This window comes from Mesocricetus auratus, unplaced genomic scaffold (assembly GCF_017639785.1).
Source record: "Mesocricetus auratus isolate SY011 unplaced genomic scaffold, BCM_Maur_2.0 Super-Scaffold_100676, whole genome shotgun sequence".
Taxonomy (NCBI): Eukaryota; Metazoa; Chordata; class Mammalia; order Rodentia; family Cricetidae; genus Mesocricetus; species Mesocricetus auratus.
In genome coordinates this window covers 173,404,327-173,430,871 of record NW_024429266.1, presented here as the reverse complement: position 1 = coordinate 173,430,871, position 26,545 = coordinate 173,404,327, and the positions used below count along the sequence as shown (strand labels likewise).

Sequence of the window (26,545 nt, the reverse complement as noted above, 5' to 3'; positions counted from 1 at the left end):
CATGCCTTTAATCCCAGCATTGAGCACTTGGGAGACAGGCGGGCGGATCTCTGTGAGCTGGAGACCAGCCTGGTCTACAATTGCTAGTTTCAGGGCAGCCTCCAAAGTCACAGAGAAACCCTGTCTCAGAAAACCAAAACAAAAAAGTGAGAATTAGCTTTTAAAATTTGAGAAATGGCTTTTCTAGAAGGATGTACATGGTAAACAATGACTCCTAAAAAGCCTAAAAGGCTGGTATTGGGTACACTGGACTGGCAGGTTTTACTGGAGAAAGGTGTGTATTACTTTAAGTGGGTCACAGAAGACAGGCAGGAAGTTAATTTGGGCTGAAACTGAACGGCATCTTAAATGGCTACATCTTCACAACTGATTAGCAAGAACTTCACTCTTGTGCAAAGAAAGGGTAACAGTGGAGCCTAGACAGCTGTAGTGGAGGACTTGTTCAGATCCCATCAACCCACACTAGGCAGATCAGACTGCCTGTTAACTCCAACTTCTAGCCTCCATAGACACCTGCTCCTACCTGCACACAAACACAATTTAAAAGTAATACTTTTACCTGAGAGGCAGAGGCCAGCCAGGGCTATGTGGTAAAGCCTTATCTAGAGGAGAAAAGAAACTGCTCATAGCTCATTTCTTATTCTACTAACCAGGTTAACAATTACTAACCAGAGATGAATGAAGATGACATAGTGCCCATTTTATTTTCAGTGTCTTAACTCTGATTTTTTTTTCATATACATAGTAGAATTAAATCTGTGAGGAAGCAAGCAAAAACCTGGTGTATTAGCTTGAGAACTTAGCATTAAAAAGTAATAGTTTGTTCAGGATATATTAAATGCTCACTAGCAAATAATCACTGTCAGGACTTGGTAAATTGTGATTAAAAACAGACAACTATCCTTGTACATCCTGGTTCTGACCAGCTTTGAGATAACAAATGGTTTTATCAACAGTGGAAATTTTATGTTCAATCATTAATGTATTTTGACAACTGCAAAAATGCCCATCTAGGATATAAAACCTTTACAAATTTCCTAATCCTAGTTCATTTTCCAGTGAGTAGTTACAAGAAGCCAACAGGCTACTGACTATACTGTCAATGTGGATTCTGTTTTCAAAGAAAGGAAGTACTGTGTCCTTTATTCTAAATAGAAACATCACTGAATATCTAAGCTGAATGAAGCCAGACTACAAAATAACTTCCATCAAAGCTCGATCAGGGCTTTCTTTAGGAAGCACTATTAAGGGACTGATGAGTACTGAGGTTATTTCATTTCCCATAGTACTGAGGAAGGATTCAGTACAGCTGGAGAACGACTGAGCTAGACTAGAATAGCAGGCCTCCCAGGTCAGGGTTTCTTTTAAAAATGTATTTGCTCCCCACAAAGACAGCACTTTTTTTTTTAGTATTTGTTTATTGGGCTTTGAAAAGTAACACATACTGAAAAAAATTCCTTTAATTTGGCTTGTTGGTCCCATACCTCATCTACTGACGCTTCTACACTTAGTAATGTCCTATTACTAATGGTCACACAAAGCATTTTTGCTCTGTTTTGGTGTGTATTTATTTTAAGGCAGATGGTAAGCTATAGGTCTTAAAGGGATGCTTTGGTTTCTGTGGGTGATGGAAAGAACTTAGGCTACAGAACAGTGATAGAACATGGCCTACAATGTTCTCAAACCTAGAAGCCAAGCAATGTAAGCTTCTGAAGAAATACCACCAGTCACCTTGCTAACAATAAAGCGTTCTGGAGTAGTCAGCAGTGTAGACTGCAATACTAAGTTACTTTTCTGCTATTTTTCTCCCAAAGCAAGTTCTTCATGCTGGCATGTCCAGTGTTGGTTAGCAACTACAAATACTATAGTTCTTTTCATTCTTTGCTTTACCAAGGAGGGTGTCTTCCTCCTTCTTGTTCTGAAGGATGAACAAAGACTTGAGGCGTGCGTTTTAGAAGATAAACTGCAGCATGAAGGCCTCCGATGTTTACCCAGACTGTATGAACCTTACGCCACACATGTCCCATTCCAGATAATGCCTGGTACACACAAAAGGCAAAAGTCATTAGGCTGCCACTCTGCTTTTAAACCAACCTGGAATCTCTGCCACTTAAGAAATGTTAATAGATGGTATATTGGAGAGTTGGCTCAGACATTAAGAGCACTTGCTGGTCTTCCCAGAGGATCTGAATTCTGTTTTTGGCACCCACATGACAGCCTACAACTATCTTATAGCTCCAATCCTAGGGGGTCCATACAATACCCTCTTCTGTCCTTTGAGGGCAGCAGGCATATATGTGGTACACATGCAGGCAGGTGAGTGTGGGTGTAAAGTAAGGAAGGGTCTCACTAAACCCAGAAACTCACTGGATGGCTACAATGGCTAGCCAGCAAAGCTCTGGGGCCCCACTTGTCTGCCCGGCACTACCTTCTTTTAAGAATCCTAAAGTTGCCTTAAGCTGAGATTTTAACTCATGTTCAGTACCTTGGCAAAACATTTCTTGTCTTGAGTAAGCAGTACAGCTCTGCCAGTCCCTGGTCTACAGACACGGCTCATTTCCCGAAGGCAAGCTGGATATAAATTCCAGTTTCTCTTCTTGGAGCCCATCCTATAAAAGAAGGTCAAGTATAAACTGTTGCAAAAGGTAAATAGTTTGTTACATGAGACAAAACCAAAATCCAATGTATGAAGAGGTCATCTTTTAGAGGCCAGAGTTTTGACATTCTACGCCAATAAAGGAAGCTATGTTAGTCAAGTGTTCAGAGTTTTCCATCTAAACATTTTTTGGTTTTTTGGGACAAGGTTTCTATGTTGAACAGCTCTGGTTGTCCTGGAACTCACTTTGTAGACCAGGCTGTGCTCAAACTCTAGAGATCCACCTGCCTCTACCTCCCAAGCACACTTTGTTCTCTTTTTTTACAACTATAACTTAATGAAGACAACAAGCAAATACATGAGTCAAACCACTGACTAGAGAAATCTGGCCTAAGAAGTCAGTGCTTCTCAGTGTACAGACTAGGAGGCACAATGAATGAAATGAATTATGGTATATCTTTCTGACTGATGAAAAAATAGTAACATTAATAGGTGAAATCAAACTCCATTTTAAAAAGAAAAAAAAACTCTTACCTTTTTCCAAAAGGCATATCTGTTACAATAATGTCCACAGAAGCAGTTCTCAGTGGGAGGTTGCAGATATCCCACTGAACAGCATCAATGGGCAACCCCCAGGATGTTTTTCTATGGAAACAAAAAGATACTTCAACATACTCGCCCAGGCTATTGAGATGGCATCTCAGATAAGACACTTGCCATTAAGCCGGACGACCTGGGCTTGATTCCTGGGGCCCACATGGTGGAGTAAGAGAACTAAATCCTTCAGTTTGACCTCTAACCCCCCCACTCTTGTGCTCACACACAAATAAATGTAAAACAAAACAAAACCATTCTGTAGTATTAATTTTTAAAGATCATTTTTCTAAAAAGAAATGTTACAGAAATGTAAGAAGAAATATTGCCATAACTGAAAAACAAGTTTTTTTATATGGTTGAGATTGGTTTTCAAGCTGGGCAGTGGTGGCGCGTGCCTTTGATCCCAGCACTTGGGAGGCAGAGGCAGGGGGATCTCTGTGAGTTCAAGGCCAGCATGGTGGTCTATGGAGCGAGTTTCAGGACAACCAGGTCTGTTACACAGAGAAAGCTTGTCTCAAAAAACAAACACAACAAAACAAAAAACAAAAAAAAAAAAAAAACAAAGATTGGTTTCCAAAGAATGTATGGTTTTACACAATTTTAAAAAGCACCAGGGGAAATGAGTTTACATGTAAAAAAGTGTTTAAAAGGCCAGAGGAATGGCCCAGCTGGCAAAGGTGTCTGCCACTAAGCCTGACAAATGGAAGTCTGATTCCTGGACCCACAGGAGGAGGAAAAGAAACTCCTCCTCCGACTCCTACACTAGCACAGCTTCATGACACTCTCAGGCCCACACGCATACACAAATAACAGAAACACTAATCCAAAAGGCTTCAGAGGAAAAGTGATCAGAGGGTTTCAACAGGCCAGGGCCACAAGTCAACATCACTGGTGATTTCAAAGTTATGGGGATGGCTTTCATGCTTCTTTCAATTCACATTTTTATTTTACTTTTTTGGTTTTTCTAGACAGGTTTTCTCTGTAGTCCTGGCTTCCCTGGAACTCACCAGGCAGGCCTCGGAAGTCACACAAATCTATCCGCCTCTGCCTCCCAAGTGCTGGGATTAAAGGTGTGTGTTACCATACCCTAGCTCAACTCACATTATTTTAGAAAAAAAGCTAAATAGATAAACTGTAGTGGTTCTGTATGATAGGCTGCTGTGTGGATTACTGTATATAAGTAAGTAAAAATATTAAAAGTATTTTCAAATTTGTGAATTAAGATTAATCTAGCCATGTACTGCAAATGTAAACATTTGGTAGCTCATGTCTACAATCCCCGTCTTTAGAGGCGAAGGCAGGAAAATCACTGTGAGCCTGAGGTCAGCTGCACAATACAGTGAGTTCAAGGTAAGACCCAGTTATAGGAAATGACCTTTTCAAAATAAATAAACCTATACTATATCATACTGTTTGGGGAAAGGACACATGAATAATGAACAAAAAAGAGAAATAAAATTGCAATAAAGCATGGAAATTGTAGTTTAAATATGAATGATTTTCAGTAAGCTACATGGTGTCTTCTTCACACTGTTCATTTAGTTATAAAGATGCTGCAAAGCACTGGCAATGGACGATAATTCCAAGCCAGTATGGAGAGTGACTTGCAAAAATGCAATGCAGTCTTTGAAGTTAAACTTACCCATCCTTAATCTGGCTCTTAGTCAATAGAGATGAGATGTTATTTGCTGCTCTGTTCACTGCCAAGGGGTTGTTGTCCCCAGCAATATGGTAACAGTGAGACCACTCAGTAGCCCCCTATGAAACAAGAATGTTAGTTAAATATGCTACAATTAAAGGGGAAGTCAATATGGTCAATTTTCAATAATGTCGCCCCGTGCCATTTATTTCTTTAACAGATGTGGTGGTACACATCTTTAATCCCAGCACTTGGGAAGCAGAGGCAGGTGGATCTCAGGGAGTTCAAGGCCAACCTGGTCTACAAGAACTAGTTCCAAGGACAGCCTCCAAAGCCACAGAGAAACCATGTCTCAAAAAGCAAAAAAAAAAAAAAAAAAAAAAAAAAGAAAGAAAGAAATGACCTCCCTGTTCTTTTTCTGCCTGGTGAATTTTCACTCACAGGAGATGGCTCCAAAGTCATCCACTGTCATCCACTGTGATATCAACATCAGCCCATAAGAGAGACTATATTCCCTAAATAAACATGATTTTAAAAAATTAACCAAACTGCCAGGCATTGGTGGTGCATGCCTTTAATCTCAACATTCAGGAGGTAGAGGCAGGCAGATCTCTGTGACTTCAAAGCCAGCTTGGTCTACAGAGCGAGTGCCAGGACAGCCAGGACTGTTATATAGAGAAACCTTGTCTCAGAAAAACAAAACACCTACCCCACCACCACTAGCCAAACTAACCATACCTATACTCTTGAATTGTGAGAGTTTAACTTTTAAAAGATTACCATCATATATCTCTGAGAGGATTTTGTAGTTAAGTAAAAAATGTCAGCAGAATATAAATGCTTGTGAAATGAGGTGACACAACACACAATGGTACAGTTTTTGCCACGAAGACATACATGCATGAATACAGTACTGCATAACTTTGTATTTTGTCCAGACCCTTGAGGGTGCTGACATATTCTAGCTATTATTCTACAATGACTGCAAACAAAAGGAATGTTCCCATATGCCAGAAACTGGCTGGGCAGGGATACAAAAGGAACCCACAGAGTAAAAAGTCTCAGGTGATTCTTACCCACTGGAGATGTGGCTCCAATGGGTAACAATCTTTGTCAACCATTTTTTTCTTTTAAATTTGTAATCCAATTTGGATTTCCTACCTTATATCATATTACTTCTAAATTGCAGAGCATTCCAGGCCACATGTTTGATACTTTAATGGACACATGTGTTCACACCTGTTTGATACTTTAGTGGACACATGTTCACAGATACCTGGTAACTCTTCACGATTCCCATCATTTCCCAGCTAAAGTTTCTACAATGGTACTCTCACACCTATTTTTACATGGAAATGGCTCAGAGTGTCTATTTCTGTTGCATGTTTCTGGACACATGGTAACTTTACCTGTTATTTCATAGAAAAGTCATGGTTTAATGCTGGAAGACTACAGCTTTGTTTCCAGAATTCTTGATTGTAACTAAGCTCTCTGGTTCAGATCTCAAGCAGTAGTCATTCCCAGCCAACACTAGTGGAACATGCAGACTATGTGGTTTCCTCTTGGATCTTAACTCCTGATCAAAGTCAGACCATAGATTTTCTAATTACACTCTGGATTATTTTTCCCTTTTTGGGTTGCTTTGGGCTTGCTCATCTGTCCCATTTCTGCCCACTCAACACAATCTGTGGTACTTCTGTGCAGTTTCTTTTTACTGGCTTTTGATATAGTCTAGAATATTTCACTATGTTTCACACAAAACTAAGTGATTTTACTGTGAGCTCCTGTCTATCAGTCACTTACAGACACATAGGTGATGTAATTCACTCAATCTCAACAGTTCTCTACCTACAAGATCCCTTTTCCACTGTGTGGTGGCTCATGTCTGTGATACCAATATTTGGAAGAGGCTGAGGCAGGAGGACTTCCATGAATTTAGGGCCAGCCTGTGCTACATACCAAGACCCTGCCTCAAAAGGCTAAAAAATAAAATAAAATTTAAAAAATCTTTCCAATTCTTGTTTTGCCTTCTGTAGTTTTTGTTTTGTTTGGTCTATTGAGACAGGTTTTCTCTGTATATCTATGACTGGCCTAGAACTCACTCTGTAGACAAGGGCTAGCCTCTAACTCAGAGATCTACCTGCTTCTGCCTCCCAAGTGCTAGGATCATAAAAATTCTTTAATTTTTGTGAATGAGGTAGTAATTCTGAAAATTACTTAAGGTCACTGTTAGATTTCCTAAATCATGTAAAGAAATTTTTTAAAAAAGAAAACTTTTTCTGTCATTTCTCTGAGGCAGACAGATCTCTGTCTCTCTCTTCCCCCAATAAAACTTCTTTTCCATGTAAAAAACAAACAAACAAGAAAACAGGTAAAAAGACTGAGTGTGGTAGTTTGTGACCTTAATCCTAGAAAAAGATAGGCAAATCTCTGTGAGTTCAATGCCAACCAGGGCTACATAGTAAGACCCTGTCTCAAAACAAACAAGTATAAAGGATGCTCATAGGTGGTGGATTTGCTTCTAGTTTTGTTTTGCAGTGCAGGAAATCAGGTCCAGGACCTCTGGCATGCCAGGCAAGTACCCCAGCACCGAGCTACACCACTGTGGTTTCTCCTTTCCATAATTGAACTTGTTAGCTTCAGGAACCTCTAATTATATGGAGACGAAAACTAACTTCCTCCAGTTTATGATACCTTCAGTTATCCTCTGCTATTCAATCTAGTGGCTCATCCATCTATCGCAGAAAAGGGTTTATGATTTTCAGCTTCTCTGGGATCCAGAAAACAAATGTCACTATCTACTTGTATGGCATTTGGCTGTTTGAAATAGATGATATATTACTTGCTTATGTAAAAATAAATAGGTGTTATTACCTCTATTGGTATTGCCCCTGTTCCACACATTGGATCCACTATTACATCAGTAGGTTTAGGTTCACAGAGCCTGGAGAGAGAAAACAAATCAGCACATGTGAGATCAGTTAAAAGCTGAGGCTTCCACAATAGAGATTCCTAAAGGTTAGGACATAGGTATGAAGGAGCAGCAATCTACAGTCTGAAAGTCAGTCTGGGCTGTCACTTAATAGTAGTGCTCACCTATGTATACAAGGCTTTGGATTTCAGACTCAAAGCTGGAAAAGAAAAAAAAAAAAGAAAGAAAGAAAAAGAAAAAGAATTGTTATCCCAGAACTCAGGAAGCTGAAATGGGAAGATTTTTTTTAGTGGACATTTGCTGACAACCAGACATTCAGAGTATTCTTTCATTTTGTGCTTAACTGTAGAGATAACATCTTTAACATAAAATAACTGCCTTAACATTATACTTATTTCACTGAATCCTTCCAAAACCCCATTACCATTTAACAGATAACATGCAAAGAAACATTTTTCCTAGTGTAGTGTAGTGCCAATCCTTAGGTCACTAAGCTTTGTCCGTTCTAACCTTTTCATGTTCTGTTTGAGACCTTGCACCATGCATGCTAACTATCTCTCTCATAAAACAGATTCTTAGGCAACCTGTAATGTCAGTCATTGCTAATGGGCCTGGACTGGGCATTTGATCAAAATATGTCACTCAAATCCTCTAATTTGGAATAAGAGCAAGAAGCCCTAGGTTGTGTGGGCTAGTCAGCCGTGTGCAACTGGAGGTACACATATTTAAATGGCAGGCAGCCGTGTGCAACTGGAGGTACACATATTTAAATGGCAGGCAGCCGTGTACACAGGTGAGCTGAGCAAAAGCACATACGCTTTCAAGAGACAGAAAAGCAATTTCCTGAGGTTTCTACTATTTCGTTTCTACACTTCTTAATTTTTATGTTTATGGATGCATTGCTTGCATGCATATCTGCATCACAAATGAGCAGTGCCTGGTTGAAGCCAGAAGAGGTATCAGATCCCTTGAGATTGGAGTTATAAACAATTGTGAGCCACCCATTGGTGCTAGGAATTGAACCTAAGACCTCTGGAAGAGCAGTGCGTGCTCTTACAGCACTGTGTCATCTTTCCAGTCCCATAGTTTCTACCTCTCCTGAGATGGCTTTCAAAGTTTTTTTAGTTTTTGTGGGTTTGGTATAATTTTTGCTCATCTCTCCAATCACCCCATCCTCAGCATAATTCTTACTCTGTGTGTAAATGTGCATGTGAGTACACACTTATGTTTGCCTATATGCATGTGAAAGTCAGTGGGCATCTCTCGTGTGTGTGTGTGTGTGTGTGTGTGTCTGTCTGTCTGTCTGTGTCCGCCCGTCTGTCCATCCATCCTGGAATTTACTATGTAGACCAGGCTGGCTTTGAATTGATAGAGACCTGTCTGCCTCTACCTCCCAAATGCTGAGATTAAAGGTGTGTGCCACCATGCCTATCTGGGCATCTTTCTCAATTGCTCTTCACTTCAGTTTTTAAGAAAGGGTCCCTCACAACCTGGAGCTCACAAATTCAGTTAGACTGGCTGGCCAGAAAGCCTCAGGGATTCTCTTGTCTCTGCCTCCTTAGTACTGGAATTAGAGACACATATGCTGCTGGTAAGTCAAACCTTATGCTTACGCAGAAACTGTACTGAGTACTTCCTTAGCTCAGTCATCACTTTTTTATTCTATTTAGCTTTTTAATACTTGCACTCAAAATAACTCTTTGTACGCTGGCTTCTATAATCACAGTTGGAGGCAGATAATCAATGTCTGTTCAATGAATGAAGTTTAGGAGTGTTTCTAATTTAACTTTTCTGTTATCAACTTCATATGCTCCAGTTGTGAGGAACTATGAATCCACACATGAACAGGATAAAAGAGGAAACAAGGACTAGAAAGAAAATGTACTTATAGAACTCATTAGGACATGCCAGGCACTGTATAGAATAAGACAATCTGTCTATGTTTCTGCATTCCGTTTTCATGAACAAATTTTTAACAAAATAACTTTATCTTTTACTAATGTGTATGTATTTTTGTCTCTCTGTACATGTGCACATGTGTATGCACATCTGCACAGTGCCCATGGGGGCCAGAACAGAGTATTGGAAGAGATTATGGAGCGGGAACTAAAGACAGTTGTAAGCTGCCAGGCATGGGTGCTGGGGATTGAAATCTGGTCCTCTGGGAGAACAGCAAGAACTAGTACCTGTTGAATCATCTCTACAACCCAAAGTCAGCTACCACTGTTTTTAAAGTATGTGTGTGTGCATGTGTGGATAGGTATGTGCATGTAAATGCTGACGCCGGCAGAAAACAAAAGCTTGAGTCCGGTGGAGGTGGAGTTGCAGGTCATTATTCTCTATTTGACAGCCTGAGTGCTGGGAACCAAACTCAGGTCCTCTGCAACATGCACTCTTAAACCTCTGAGTCATCTCTCCAGCATGAATGAATAAGTCTTTTCTTCTTTTTCTTTTGTATTTATATGGACACTACACAACTAGAAAGGAGACACTAATAACAAAAATGACAACAGCAAAGGGTTGTTGGCTTTGTACTTCTGAAAGTCCCAAGATGATCCCTGGACTGCTGCTAGTGTAACATTTAAAAATATGAGTAAGTGGGATATGGTAGTGTGTACTATTATCCCAGCACTCAGGATACCAAGGCTAGCTAGCCTGTGCTGCATAGCAACACCTTCACTCAATGTACAGGTTCTCCATTCACTTACACATTGTCTGCTTCACTGTATAAAAACAAAGTCCAGCAAATCTAGCTCTGTCTCCTAACAAAAGATATCCTTTCTCAATAGCAACAGCCAATCCACTGAAGGTATGCATGACACTACTACTCTCACTTTATAATCAAGAATACTAATACATCATCTAAGCCCAAACAGTGAATACTGAAGAAGAAATAGGTAACTTCGTAATTGGAACCACAAAATTTTTTTAAGAAAATGAGTGTTTTAAGGCAAGATTCAGAAAAAAGTGTCCATTGCAATATAGACAGAAAATCCCCTTCTGTTACCTGAGCATCCCATAGGCAAGAGTTGATCTAAGAGTTGTAGGTCCAAAATGTGTAATATTTCTGCGATGGAGACTCTCCTCTGTCAATGCAATGCCAACAATAACTTCATTATCATGAATGTTCAAGAGAACCTGCATCAAATCAGACAAAAGAAAGTTGGTGTTATTCAAACTGCACTTATTACCAAGACCTTTTTTGAGGCCAGGCTGGTCTACATAGTGAGTTCCTGGACAGCCAGGACTATACAGAGACCCGGTCTTTAAATGCGCCCCCCAAAAAGCAGTGCCTTAGCTAGGTGTGGGCCTGCCCTCCCAAGTGCTGGGCAGGTGGATCTCTGTGAGCTCAAGGCCAGCCTGGGCTACATAGTGAGTTCCAGGATAGCCAGGACTATCAGATAAGGAGACCCTGTCTCAAAATAAATAAATAAGTAAATAAATAAATAAATAATTTTAAAAGAATAAAATAAAACAGGGCTTCAGACTCAAGATTGGCTTGAATTTCTTATGTAGACAGCTGGACTGAAACTCAAAATCCTCCTGCCTCTGCCTCATAAATGCTAGGATCACAAGTAGGAGACATGTCTGCCTCATTAAGACTTTTTGAATTCTTAAGATAAACAAAAACAAAACAACTTTCTTATCCAGGGCTGGGAAGATGACTCAGTGGAGAGAGTACTCACAAGTATGAAGACCTGAGTTTGGATCTCCAGCACCCATGACTTGTACACACATAACCATGATGCACAAAAACTTTCTTTTTAAAAATTATTTTTTCCCTGAATATGTATCTGTGCACCACATGCACAGTTGGTATCCATGGAGACCAGAAAAGGATGTTAGATCCTCGAGAACTGGAGTTACAGACAGTTGTGAGCTGCCTGCCATGTAGGTGCTGGGATTAAACCTGTACCCTCTGAAAGAACAGTCAGTTCTTTTAACTACTGAGCCATCTCTCCAGCCCACACACACTTTCTGAGTTATACTTTTCATGCTTACTACACAGTAAAGTACATAAAATTCATTAATTCGTGTGTGTGTGTGTGTGTGTGTGTGTGTGTGTGTGTGTGTGTGTGTGTGTGTGGCCTGGGTGTGGAAATCAGAGGACAACTTCCACCATGTGTCCTAGGAATTGAACTAAGGTCAGCAGCCTTGGTGGCAAGTCTGTCTAGCCACTGAGCCATTTCATGAGCCCAGAGGTATGTAAACCTTAACTACATATATATTTCAGTAAGCTTTGACCTACATACAGTACCCTTTAGAAGACTCCCTTTGGCCGGGCGTTGGTGGCGCACGCCTTTAACCCCAGCACTCGGGAGGCAGAGGCAGGCGGATCTCTGTGAGTTCGAGGCCAGGCTGGACCGACAGCCTCCAAAACAGAGAAACCCTGTCTCATAAAACCAAAAAAAAAAAAAAAGAAGACTCTCTTTGTTTCCTTCCTGGTCAATATACAGAGTGATCATTAATCTGTCCACTACTATTATAAATTAGTTACATCATTTTTGAACTTCACAGAAATGAAATATGTGTATATATTTGTATATGAACTATTTTCATTTAATTTTTAAAAATTTTATTCTTTTCACTCACTATATATACAAGCTGGGTATCACTAGATTATCTCCCAGTTTTTATTATATTACCATATTTTGATAGCATGGCTTTAAAATATGAGTGTATGAGTGCCTGTGTGTTTTATTGCTGTTTAACACAAGGCAGTGGTGGCACACACCTTTAATCCCGGAACTCTGTAGGAAGAGGCAGGTCATCTCTGAATTTGAGGTCAGTCTTGTTTACAGAATGAGTTCTAGGACTGCCAGTGTTACAAAGAGAAACCATGTCTCAAAAAGCCAAAACAACAAGAACAACAACAAAATCAGACAGGATTTCACTGTGCACTCTAGCTGGCCTGGAACTCACTATTATAGACCAGGCCAGATCTGCCCATCTCTGCCTCCTGAGTCAAAGGCATGTGCCAACATACTTGGACTACATATATTTTTTAAATTACTACATTTTGGGGGGAAATACTTAAAACAAGCCCACTTTCGCAGCAGACTCTCAAACATACCTTTACTCAGAGTTGACACTGTGTCATATTTGCTTTATCAACTACTGTTTTCTTAGTACTCCTAGTTCAGAAATACACTAAGAAGATAAAGTGTCCCCAGTCTTCGCCTTAGAATGGACTCATCATGGCATTACCAAAGGCAGCAGTGAGGAGCTGACACTCCAGCAAACACGGCCATACTCTACATCTTACTCGCATGGCTTCATTTTCTATAAACCACTCTGACCTAGGACACAAGAGACATCAGATCATATGTCCTTCACACAAGTGCCTGAGCTGCAATGTAACAAGGCAGTGTGACTCCATGATTTGTCCTCTGTGTCACCTTGCTAATTTCTGAACATGACTGTTCTTTAGCCTGTTCATTCTCATGGCAGCTGTATAAGGGAATATGAGGAATTGGATAAGTCTGACATTTTTTTAAAAGAAAAGTTACAAAGAAAATGATATGCCCCAGATGTAAGTATCCCAAAAGCAAGAGAAATTTACTTCTTGGTAAAAATGTCAACTGCTAGGGACCTATATAAGTCACAAGAAATTTAAGGAACTCTAATCACTATTATTCACATTAGTCACCCAGTAGTCAAAGGATAATTAATCAAACTGACAAGAGACATTTGGTTTTAAGAACCCAGCCATCTTTAAAAATGAGCAGAGCTGGTTCTAGACTAAGATGAGCCCTAAAACCCAGACTTGAGGGTCTGAAAATTAGATTTCACTATGGTTCAGAACTCTGCAACTAAGATTTAGTAAGTTTCTTTTAGGTAAATTTACAACCTAGAAGTCCTCATAATGTAGAAAAACACTAGATTAGAAATTAGAGGACTGGGCAGATACAGCTTAGAAGCAGAGTCTACTATATACAAGGTCCTGGGTCTGAGTTCAGCATCGTAATTTAAAAAAGGAACTCATCTACTGCTGGACATGGCTATGCCAAGTTCAGAGACAGAGAGACAAAGCACACTGAGGGTTTCTCAAGAGAGGCTCTCTACATAATCCTAGTTGTCCTAGAACTCACTGTGTAGGCCTGGCTTGCCTCAAACTCATGAAAGATCCTCTGCCTCCTGAGTGCTAGGATTAAGGGAGCATGCCACCATTACCTGAGTTCTGGCAGCATCTACCCAGTGAGCATTTAGCATATACCAACATACTATCCAAATACTTTGAACCATTATTTCATTTCCCTTACAATGTATAGACCTTCAAGGCATATAATATTATTGGCTCCATTTGAAACAGAGGCTCAAAGAGATAGTCTTGTCCATTTCTACAGAGTTTCAGAGTAAACAATGTCAATCTATACCTATCCATCTATCTCCATAGGCCATGTTATTCCTAACTACATCCTCCTAGCTTTATGGCGATTGTTTTACTGCACCTTTGCTAGGTTAGTCTGGAAATTCTACAAATGTATGAGAACCTTTTTCTCTTTTGTGTGTGAGTATGAGGAAGCCAGTTTACACCGAATGTCTTTCTACTATTCTACCTTATTTTTGAGGCAGGGTCTTTCACTGAACTTGGCTCTCATTGTTTCCGCTGGAAAGCCCAACAAGCTCCAGGGTACTGCCTGTCTCTACCTAACAGTGGTACGGTCAACATGCAAACACATCTGTTTCCAGCTTTTGTGTGGGTGCTAGGGATCCGAACTCAGATTCTCATGCTTGTTCAGAAAGCACTTCACCCACTGAACCATCTTCCCAGGCCCATCCCAGTCATTAATCATCAATCAAAGCTAATACCCACCTCTACATCAAAGTTGGTCATATCAGCCTTCCACTTAAAATACTCTTGAACAGAACCCCCAAAATCCCTTGCAGCCTCATTTGAGGTAAAGCAATGTTTCTCTCCTGCTCTATTGCAGGTGACTCTAAACTTCTGTACTTGTGGTTCAGTTTCTTCTCTTAAGCTTTCACCAGTCTCATCTTTGCAAGATGCCAAGACATCACCCACTAAGGTTGAGACTTCTTCTTTGATGGCTGGATTTTCATAATAGTCCAGGATATGTGATTCTAAAGTGCTGCTGCCAAGCACCCTTTTACTGCCTTTCTCTTCTGCTTTGTCTCCTTGTCCACAGTCGTCCTTCTCTTTACCTGCACTCTGATTTGCTTTTTTGCGCTTTGCTTTCTTCTTCTTAAAACTGGTGTTAATTTGCCAGACTTTTAAAGGGTCAGACCATGGCAACTTTCCAGCCAATTCTTCAAAGTCCTTTAGAACTTCTTCCTGCAAAGGATGGAGAATGAAACCCTTCATTTCTCACTATTATAACTGAAAAAATAAATGCCTACTTTCTTTATGGACAGTTCTGGTCCCCACAAAAGTGTGGGAGTGCAGAAGCAAATAATCCCAGTGTGAATGATAAGTGAGGGAATACAAACATTGCACCACTGTAAATAATAGAGCAGAAGGCAAATCAGACATACAGCACTGAGGAATGCCTGTGAGGGGAAGCAGGGGACGGATGGTAGCAGAGGAAGAAGGCAACCAGTCTAGATGACTTCCTTTCAGATACTCTGAATTTGGACAAAATTGTTGAGGTTTAAAAATATCATCTGTCCAGATTTTAAATAGTGATTATCTTTTGTTTTGTATTTTGAGACAGGACCTGTTCTCTATAGCCCTGGCTGTCCTGGAATTGGCTCTGTTGTCCAGACTGGCCTAAAACTCACAGAGATCCACCTGCCCTCCTAAGTGCTTGGATTAAAGGTGAGCGCCACCACACCTGGTTCATATGATTATCTTTTTTAAAAAGTAAATTCTGTGGTGCCTGCCCTGCTGAGTTCTGCTCTTCAGTTTGCCTACAGTACCAAGCATGATCTATGGTTACTAGGTTTATGTACTGTTTACTAGCCAGGCCACACCTGTAAATGCATGGTGGAAAGACCCAAACTACCTTGACCTTAGTTACAGGCCACACACCTACAACCGCAGAGGCATAAAAAGAGTGGTTAATCTACAGCTGCCCAGGGTGGGTCTACTGGCACAGGGTTGTAATCCTAGCTATGGCAAAGTTGCAAGTTCAGGCTTTACTGAGCTACAGAGTGTGTTAAAGGCCAACCTAGATAATTTATTAACAACCTATCTCAAAATAAAAAGTAAGAGGGCCAAGGGATCTAACTCAGTGGTACAGTGTATGGGGTCCTAAATTCAGCTGCTAGTACTACAGGAATAAAGACCAAAGAAGCACTTACTGATGATATTTAAATGTGAAGTACAGGAAGCTGCTGTCCAATAGAGCAAGCACTAGTCAGACAGAGCTACAGAATCTATATAAACAGCCACAGTATAGATGTTTAAATGACTAAAAGCTCCAGAAGCCCGGTGTGGGGGTATACAACTTTAATCCCAGGCAGAGACAGATGGATCTCTGTGAGCTTGAGGCCAGCCTGGTCTAAAAACTAAACAAAATCTTTAGAAAATGAAATTACTCAGTCACTTCAGCCACATTTTATACTCCAACCTAGCAGTTAGCATGCCACATCAATACACTTTTTTCAAATATTGTTTGTCTACAGTTGTTAAGAGTTAAGTGTGCTTTGCTTGATGAACTCTAAAGCCTCTGTTCCCATGAGGCCAGAGAGGAAGTAAAGATTAAAACAATTCAGTGGAATAAAATTTATACTTCAATAAAACAATAAAAAAAAAAGGATGAAAACACTTGTTCATCTCCAGTCAGTCCAGGGAAGCCTCTTCTTGGTCTAGAAAGCCCTCGGTCCCACCCTCAAGACCCTCTTAAAAAGGGCAGGCCCAAGAGAAACTGCCTCATTCAAATTTAAGTTCAAAACTTATTAAGTAAACAAAAGGATGAAGGGGAAACAAACAGAAGCAGGAAAGGAAAGAAATAGAAGGAAAAAAAGCCACCACAGAACAGATTTACGACATACGATTTACTCGGGAGGTGGATCTCTATGAGTTTGAGGCTAGCTTGGTCTACTGAGTAAGTTTCAGGACAGGCTCCAAAGCTACAGAGAAACCCTGTCTCAAAAAACCAAACCAAATAAAAAAAAAAAAAAAAAAAAAGAATGCATTTGTATACAGCCAGGAGAGATAGCTCAGGGGTTAGGATCACTGCTGCTCTTCCAAGGGTCCCAAGTTCAATTACCAGCAACCACATGGTGACTTATGACTGTCTATAATGGCATGCTGGCAGAACACTGTATACATAATCAATAAATAAATCTTTAAAAAATGAAAGGGGTAAACTACACTCAAAGGCTTCACTTTTAATAATTTAGAAATAAAGGGACCAAACCCTCACTCAGCCCCACTTTAGCAGCCATGACAGGATACAGAAAAGACACGTAGGGCCTGACACAAGGAAAACTCCAGATCCTCTGGCCTCCCAGAGTCTACGGCCAAAACTGAACACAAAAAAACTCCAGACCCTCTCCCCAGCCTCCAAGATACTTGATTCCTGGGCACTGTTTGGCCACAAAAGAAACTCCAGGGGGGACCAAAACCTCCCCTGTAGTCTCCAGGATATAGTTCTGAAAACTACTGGTATCTATGTATAACAGGTCACCTGCAAGTAACAAGACAATGCCATAGAAACCATAGAATGTTCCCTCTCAGCACTGACCACTGAGAATAATTGGTACACAGGTATTTCATGCCAAAATAGGACTTTGAGAAATTCTCCTAATTTGTTCTCAAATGTCAACCAATCAGAAACCAACCCGTACCCACTTATGTAATCCTGTAACTTTTGTCTTTAAAACCTGGCAGTAGACAGGGAACTTCACTCCCTCTGGAGGCTGCTGCAACAGCTAGCCAGATGGGGTCCCTGTCATGGTTGGATGAACAATCAATAAAACCTTGCTTTTGCAGTTTGATGGGTCTGTCTTCCTGGTGGTCTCTGGGGATCTTAGCAACTTAGGCACAACAAAAAATATATGATTTAAAGACAAAACAGAAAAGACAATGACATCAAAAATAAGCAGATTCAAAGTAGAAATGAGGTGAGTCATCAGGAGATGAAGGAGTCTGAACAGAGTTTAAAGAAAATGTAAAATAAAAAAATAAATAAAAGTTAAATCAGGGAGTTAGGCACATGATGCAGTTGCTAAAGTCACTGCTGCACAAGCATGAGGACCTGAGCAATTCCTCAACACTTTTGTAAAAAGCAGGCATGGTGTGTGTGCTCACAATCCCAGTGCTGGGGTAGGGGAGAGAGGAAAATCCCTGAGGTTTTCTCACTAGCCAGCCTAGGTAAAAATGAGTTCTAGGTTCACCAAGAGACCCTATCTCAAAAAATATGGTTGACCAGGCAGTGGTGGCAGATGCCTTTAATTCCAGCACTCCTGAGGCAGAGGCAGGTGGATCTCCCTGAGTATGATGCCAGCCTAATCTACAGAGTAAGTTCTAGGACAGGCTCCAAATCTACAAGGAAAACCTTATCTCCAGAAAAAAATGAAAAACAAACCAAACACAAATCAAGGTGGAGGAGCTTTGAGTTGACTCAGTGGGAAGATCACTTGTTGTACCTGTCGAGGACTTCAGTTTAGATTCCATCACCTACTGGGAGTTCACCTTATTCACAGCTTCAGTTCTAGGGAATCCAGTCCCCTGTTTTGACCTCTGTGCACCAGGCACATGTATGTGGTGCACATACATACATGCAGACAAAACACCCATATACATAAAAGAATAAAATGAGAATAAGGTAGAAATAAGAGTGCTCATGTATACATAAATACCAGTAAAGACCACACTGAAACCAGTATCTATAAAATCTTACTGAAAAACAGTAAAGGATGTGGAGAAAAGAAAAGCAAATAGAGTTAAAAAGAATTGAAGAGAAAATGATAAAAAAGGAAAATAATTAACACATACTTATTTATCTAAGAGATCTAAAATTTACAATAATTTAAGATATTTTCCAGAAAGTTAAAGTGGACTGGCATGTCCTAACAAGAAACTACCAACAATAAGAGATACTCAAACTTAAAAAGACTACAAAGAAATCTGGGTTTTTCCCTTGTTTTTTGGTCATCACACAGAAAGCAACAATAAGGGAGAAATATTTATCAAGATGAACTCAAGACTCTTCACAACATTATTTGCTAGAAAAAAATGATATTGATTCCGATGCTCTTTCTAAGAGGGAAGACTAGTTCTTTATACTCCAGCTAACAGAACATATACAGATAAACATCCATCAACACGGGTCATTAAAAATAACAGAGACGGGCGCTGGTGGCTTACAACAACAATAAAAAACAAACCAAAAATACAAAAACTAAAACAAAGAAATAGCCATGAATACAGGCTCATGCTAACAGTCACAGGAGAATCTCTTCAAATGCAAGCCTAGCCTGGGCTACAGAGCAAAACTTCATCTTCAAAACAAACCACGCAAACAGTGAAGGACAAGAAGCACACCTTTATACATTTGACTTTAAGACTAAAATAAAAATAAAGTGTGGATTGTGACTATAAAACAGAAGCAAGTTACACAACAGCACACAATAGGAAAGAGAAGTAATTTAAGAATGCTGCAACCCTCATCTCTTATACTTACAGGTCAAAGGACAGAAGTACAAGCAGACAGAGTATATTAACAGGTACAACACTAAGGAAGTTAAACAATAAAAATCAGAATGAAGTGGAAATGGGGAAAAACATGACAATTTCATCTGCAATCATAGCAGGGATATAAAAAAAAGACAAAATTAAAAAAATAGACAAAAATAGATTAGATAGATAATACCAAGTTGTAATTTATACTGCTAAAAGTTCTAATCTATTTAAAAGCATAACACAAGAGCCAGGTGTGGTAGTCACATTTTTAAACCTAGATCTCTGAGTTCAAGGCCATCTTGGTCTACAGAGGGAGTTCCAGGACAGCCAACGCTACACAGAGAAATCTTGTCTTAAAAAAAATCAAACAGGCTGGGCATTGGTGGTGCACACCTTTAATCCCAGCACTCAGGAGACAGAAGCAGGCCGATCTCTGTGAGTTCGAGGCCAGCCTGGTCTACAGATCAAGTTCCAGGACAGCCTCCAAAACAATACAGAGAAACCTTGTCTCAAAAAAAAACCAAAAACCGAAAACAAACAAACAAACAAACAAAAAAAAAAAAACCAGACAGGCAGGCGGGCAGGCAGGCAGGAAGGCAGGCAGGCAGACAGACAGACAGACAGGACATCTCACTGAAGCCCAGCTAGGTTGGCTGGTTAGAACTCGACGTTCCACTTGTCTTTCCTACACACTGCCATGCTTGGCTTTTATGCAGGTGCTAGGGACTGAACTTGGGTCCTTGTGCTTGTGCAGTAGGAAACCTTACCAACAGTGATCTCCTTTGCCTTCAAGAACCTTTTGTGAGTGATTTCCAAAGCAACTTTGAGAGGTTAGCTCATGTAGATTCATAACACAACAACCAAATTCACCTCCAATTAAAGATCAGAATTGCCTCAACTATACAAATGTTAAGATGACAAAAATCCAAGAATTTAATAAATTTAATAATGCCCTGGTAATTTAAAGGCAAGAGAATTTTTTGTTTGGGTTTGGTTTTTGGAGACAGGGTTTCTCTGTAGCTTTGGAGTTTGTCCTGGAAATCACTCTGTAGACCAGGCTGGCCTCGAACTCACAGAGATCCGCCTGCCTCTGCCTCCCGAGTGCTGGGATTAAAGGCGTGCGCCACCAACGCCCGGCTATTTTTAGCTATTTTCAATGGATATGCCTTTAGAGCTGTTTGAATTTTTTTTGTGGGCTATGGGTTCCATTAGCCTTTTTGTTGTGGTTTAAATTTTTTACTAAGATCTAACAAGGAAAGTGCTTTCTAAGCACCCTTTCTCCCCCCAGATCAGTTTGACTGATTTTGGAATACTTTGGCTATCCAAAATAATCTGGAAAATTAATAAAGACCAGAGAATTAGACAGCATACCAGTTCTTTTAAGAAAGATTATCTCTAAGTCAGACATTAACACAACATTGACAGAAAATGTTTTAAGCACTTGATTCTGGAAACCTGGCCAGAAAGAGATGTAGGAAAAACCCTGAAGTGTTACTGAGGCCTATTTCCAACCTTCACATTAAACAGCAGCTGAATATTTAGGACTCAGATGGTAAATACAGGCTGGACACAAAGCTGTCGTCCTAATAACTGAAGGGGTATTAAATGTTGCTTTGGCTTCACTTCAAAACATGAAGCTAAAACAGGACAAAAGCAAAATGGAGAGGGAATGCTACTGTGTCTTCTTTCTTTCATGTGCTGGAAGAAATTCTAGTTTCAAACCATATGTACCATAGGTCAAGCTAATCCTAAGACTCTCCAGTCAATTTTTCCTTCTATAAACTTCAGGGTTTTTTGTTGTTGTTGTTTTGGGTGTTTTGTTTGTTTGTTTGGTTGGTTTTTTGGTTTTTCGAGACAGGGTTTCTCTGGAGGTTTGGAAACTGTCCTGGAACTCTCTTTGTAAACCAGGCTGGCCTCAAACTCACAGAAATCCTCCTGCCTCTGCCTCCCCAGTGCTGGGATTTAAGGCATGTGCCACCACTGCCCAGCAACTTCAGGGCTTTTTTTAAAACATTGACCTTTAAAAGCAGCTTTTGGGATGGACTGTCAAGAGATTTCTGCATTTTAATGAAAAAGCTTGTGGTCACATATTTGGTACCTACAGGGCTCTTGCTTTATTCTTAACATTGTATACAAACCCATAGCAAAGTGACTGACAGACAGGTAGTAAATAGTAAAAAAAAAAAAACAATCTCTTTGAGAAAGATGGCTGAGAATCAACTACCATGCTTGGAATAGCTCACCTTTGTATTTTTGAACTGGTAATCTTTAAACTCCTGAACAACCACAAACAAGTTATCAACTGATCTTAGACAATGAACCTAGGGAGGAAAACAGATGTTAGAAACAAACTTCTAAAAATATTTTTGCATACCATAGCTATCTACAGTTAAATATTTAAAAAAATGAAAAAAGTACAAAAAATGTGTCATTTTTGTTTTGAGATAAGAGTCTTACTATGTTGCTCTGGCTCACAATTCCCCTAACTCAGTCTTCCCAGGACTGGAATTTACAAGCATAGTTTTAAAGCACCTCATATCTGTACCTTAGTTGTTGTTTTTCGAGACAGGGTTTTTCTGTGTAGCCCTGGTTTTCCAGGAACTCACTCTGTAGACCAGTCTGGCCTTGAACTCAGAAATCTGCCTGCCTTTGCCTCTTGAGTGTTGGGATTAAAGGCATGAGCCACTACTACTCAGCTCACACCTATCTTTTATATTTAAAACTTTTCCCATTGGTTTGGAGAAGGGAAAAATATAAACATAAAATTTTCTGGTCCTGAGTGTTCCATTCTTTGGTTGATCATCAGTTCCTGCCCTTTTTTTTTTTCCAGAGAAAGGGCCAATGAGATAAAAGTACAATGGTTTGAGATGTGGGCAACAATACTGGTTTGGAGAAGGGAAAAATGTAAACACAAGTGGGCTTTATCATACTTCTTTCATGGGTTGCAGTGGTATGTTGTGTACTTCAACGGCAAAGAGCATGAGATTTGAGAGCTGGGTATACAAGTGCATGCCTTCAATCCCAGTATTCTGGAGGTACAGCAAGGGAGAACAAGAGTTCAAAGTCACCTTCAGCTATGTAAAGAAATGTAGGCTAACCTTGGTTACATTAGACTGTTTCTGTTTCAACCTCCTACCACCCCAAAACCCACATGGGGTTTAAGCTCTAACTTTGTGATGGCTGAGTTACTGAAGACAAACTACTTTTCTTTTTGAACCTAACGACTAATGACAAGAGTAATAGTGCCCAATCTTAACAAAATTGCTGAGGGCATCAACAAAATACTTGTTTACCAACAAACTTGTTTACCAAAAATATTTTGTGGGTGCCTACTATAAGCTTGGGATAAACTGACAAGATAAAAACAAAAACCTAAAAAGAAACCTCCAGACAATAATCTATGTCCTATGGCACATGTGTGGTAATGAGACGTCTTGCAGCTTTTGTTCTAACGGATGTCAGTTTGCTAACCCCTACTTCTCACCTGCAGTCATGCATAATTACTTCTGATCAAAAATGTCTCTGACACAGATGAAACGGAATATTTGATTTAACTTCTGCTAATTTTTGTTATTCATTTATTTATTTATGTGTTTATTTATTGTTGGTTTTTCAAGGGAGGGTTTCTCTGTGTAGCTTTGGAGCCTGTCCCGGCCCTTGCTCTGTAGACCAGGCTTGACTCAAATTCACCTACCTCTGCCTCCTGAGTACTGGGATTAAAGGCATGTGCCACCAACTGTCAGGCCTGCTATGATCACTTCTAAACCATAGTAAACTCATGCTAAAATGTACTAAACTGAAATACACATTATAAAGACATCATAAACATTAGCATTGTACACTAAAAAAAAAAAAGTCCCAAAGCCACAGAGAAACCTTGTCTCGAAAAACCAAAAAAAAAAGTCAATTTCACAAATCAGTACACAAAAGAAAACCCAGAGATACTTTGAGCAGAAAAAAAAAGCAAAGGATCCCAAGGGGGTCTACAAACCAAGTTAGAAGACTAGTTTAAATACTGTTTTGTTCAAACCTGAGCCAGACTTTCCACTGCAATGTCAAAATATATCTTGCCCCGGTCTTTGCTGATTCTGCATGACGACTTCAGTTTCTCTCTCACTTCATCTGCAGCTGTTTGCTCAAAGCCAGTAGGAACAGTGGCTCCAATAGTGACCTGGAGATGCTCAGGCTCACTTCTGAAGTCACCTTCCATCAAGGGCACAGACTTCTCGTTCTCATGAAGGTTCATATCCAGGAGTTGGTTGGTAGCTTCTTGAGTGTCAGACATGATGGAAATGTTTCTAAAAGGCCTAACAGTCCCTTTAAAGGCAATACAGAGCAGAAAAATAAGTAAACAAACCTCAGTCTCTTTTCATATTTCAAATGCATGTACTGGTATTGAAACTGTACTGTCATATAGATATGGGCAGGGATTGCAGACAGTGAAACATGATTAAACAAGCAACATACAGGCACATAAGAGAAAAGAAGACAACGCAGAGCATTTCCATAGCATGCAGTGTTTGGTTTGGGGGTCATCTGAATTGACAAGCACCATCTTACAACTATACTTGTTAACATAAAAACAAAACCTCCTCCCATCTCGTCCTTCCAGCTAGCAGGGTGAGGCTTTGACCGTTGGAAGTCTTGCCTCCCACATTCACAGGTCCAAATGACCCTCATGCAAGTTAATCCTGCCTAGTCTCAAACTGGGAAGTAACCTTTCTCTTAATGAGAATAATACAGTTCTGGTCTAATCAAAACTTTTTAGATTTTCCTCCCTCTAGTGGGCAGTGAATTTAATAAAGAGTAGCTCAACTTCCACTATCTAAATTACAAAGATCTGAAAGTTCGCTACATAGTGACGTTGAAACCCAATGAAGTGCATCCAGGGGAGACCTTGAGAATACATGAACAAACTTCCTGCATGGATGTTTATGCAGGTTGAAGGAGCTGGAGCGGTGTTACCGCGATGGAGGATCCACCATTAGATTTTTCAAAGGAGTTGTGACTTAGGCTAACACCTTCGCTGTCCCTATGCTGTACCAAGGACAATCCACACAGGTTACCACCGTTACACCGTGTCACTGTTGCCACTGGGTACAGAACTCCACCTTTATAGGCAGTTTGGAGGGTGGATAGGTGGCTCAGACGGAAGGGAAGTCGGTCTCCCACTCCCGCCCACGATGAAGCCTAGCAAGAGGCCAGATGCTCCGTCCCGGCACCGACTCACACAAAGTCACCACTGCCCTCCCTCCGTCCCGCCTACCCGGCCACTCCCACCCCGGCCAGTTACCGGCTGCAGGCACAGACCCTTCCGGCCGCCGCACCTGCGGGGACAGCGTGCTCTGGGCACGCCGCCGGAAGCCGCGTTGCCACCCCGGAAACGGAAGTCAGGCTTTGGGGTCATGGTTCTCCCGCGCTCGGGGTGGGCTCGTGGTGAGACGAGTGTGCGCATAAAGCTGTGCGCAGTTGGCTGCATTCTGAACCGGAAGAGGAAGAGCTGTCGGCAGGTCACCTGCCCAGAGGTAACCTCTGTGGAGGGCGTTGCCATGGCAAGCGCTGAGTCAGCTCTTCGGTTGTGCCCGGTAATTTGCGTCAAGCACCAAACATTTGGATGACACTACGACTTGATTCCCGTTTTAAAGTTAGAGAAACGAGGTCTAGAGAGATTATCTCTCCCCATTCCCGTCTTGCATAGCAGTTTTTGCTTTATTTGTGGGATGGAAGTTTCACTATGTAGCCCTGACTGGCTTGGAACTCTATGTACATCAGGCTGGCCTGGAACTCAGAAATTCACTGTCGCTGTCTGTACCTCGGAGTGCTGGGATTAACGATGTGTGCCACTCGGCTTGGTTTCTGCCAGGGGCCAACAAGATGGGCTGTAACTGGAATACAGCCCACAGCCTGGGCTGGTTTCATACCACATTTTGGTAGTGACTGTTACTACACTGTTGTATATTTCATGTATTTTCGTGTTTTTCCTTTATATTTCAGAGGTTACACTTTATAGTTACCTTGCACGTTAGTTCTTGTGTGTGGGGAGGGAGCATGTGTGCCACATCTGAGGTCAGAGGACAACTTGTAGGCGTTGGTTCTCTCCATCACGTGGGTTCTAGTCATCCAATTCAGGTCATCAGTATTAGCAGCAATTGTCTTTAACCTCTAAAACGTCTCAGTAGTCCCAAATGTAACATTTTAAAAAGGAAATTTACAACTCAACAAAAGAAAACTATTTTTTTTTCTTTTTTTTAAAGTGATGGTGTTGGAGAAAGGGCTCAGAGATTAAGGTCTATGCTTCCAGAGGATTCAGATTTTGTTCCCAGCACCCACTCATATTGGGCGCCCACAAATGCCTGTAAATTTAGTTCCGGGGGATCCGACACACCTGTCTGCAGGAATGATGTGAACATTCTCCCTCTCTCCCTGACCCCAACTTAAAAAAAATTTTTTTAAAGTTGTAGTGGCTGCAGCAGCAACAGAGACATAGAGCCAGAACCAGACCGTTCCTGTCAGCAGGGACAATGAATAAGGTAAAACCACATCCTTGGCTTGCATGCAACAAAGAAGTTTGGGACCAGGAGTGTTATAGCTAATTAAAAACAGACGTCTGACATAGATGACTCAGCAGGTAAAATGTGTCTGCCACTAAGCCTGACCATCTGAATTCCATCCCCAGAACCCACATGGTGGAAGGACAGACTTCCACATGCAAGCTAGGAGAACCCCACCCACATAAATAAATGTTGGGGGGGGAGCAGGGAGGTGGTGGTGCACTCCTTAATCTCAGCATTTGGGAGGCAGTGGCAGGCAGATCTGTTGAGTTTAAGGCCAGCACAATCTACAGAGGAACCCCTGGTGGGGGCAGATAAACACTCAAGAGGAAAATAAAGCACACCTGAGACCATAGGTGTGGGCTTCTTGAAAAGAAACACACTTTATTAAATACAGTTATAGCATAGATTTTAAGCCTAGGAGTTAAGAGTAATTTAACTCTTAGTGACTCTGAAGTTACATCTCAAATGAGAAAGCTTATCCCTTTTTATTTTTCACAAATGAGATTATAGGATGATGCTTCAGAAATCCTTGGGTGGGATTACAATCTGATAAAACCAGGAGCCACTAGTATTGTACAAGGGGTTAGCACAAGCACTTTACTATAAATGCAGTTTCTGAGGAGAGTCTTAGAAAATT

The 26,545-nt window shown here is 40.7% G+C and overlaps 1 protein-coding gene across 4 annotated transcripts; it reads right to left on the bottom strand.

Moving 5' to 3' along the window:
• Positions 1 to 679: 679 nt before the first annotated feature.
• Positions 680 to 24,791, bottom strand: Thumpd3 (THUMP domain containing 3). 4 transcript variants are annotated; one of them, XM_013110257.3, is made up of 10 exons: positions 24,682 to 24,791; positions 23,385 to 23,671; positions 21,598 to 21,675; positions 14,582 to 15,058; positions 10,772 to 10,902; positions 7,707 to 7,776; positions 4,836 to 4,951; positions 3,131 to 3,241; positions 2,486 to 2,609; positions 680 to 2,039 (listed from the first exon to the last, which is right to left on the bottom strand). In XM_013110257.3, the coding sequence occupies exons 2-10, from the start codon at positions 23,637 to 23,639 to the stop codon at positions 1,887 to 1,889; spliced, it is 1,515 nt and encodes a 504-aa protein (XP_012965711.1). In that variant the 5' UTR covers positions 23,640 to 23,671; positions 24,682 to 24,791; the 3' UTR covers positions 680 to 1,886. The 4 variants fall into 4 exon arrangements, with proteins under 4 accessions (XP_012965711.1, XP_005066215.1, XP_012965709.1 ...); XM_005066158.4 differs by having other exon boundaries at positions 24,648 to 24,768; XM_013110255.3 differs by having other exon boundaries at positions 24,665 to 24,684.
• Between the last annotated feature and the right edge of the window lie 1,754 nt (positions 24,792 to 26,545).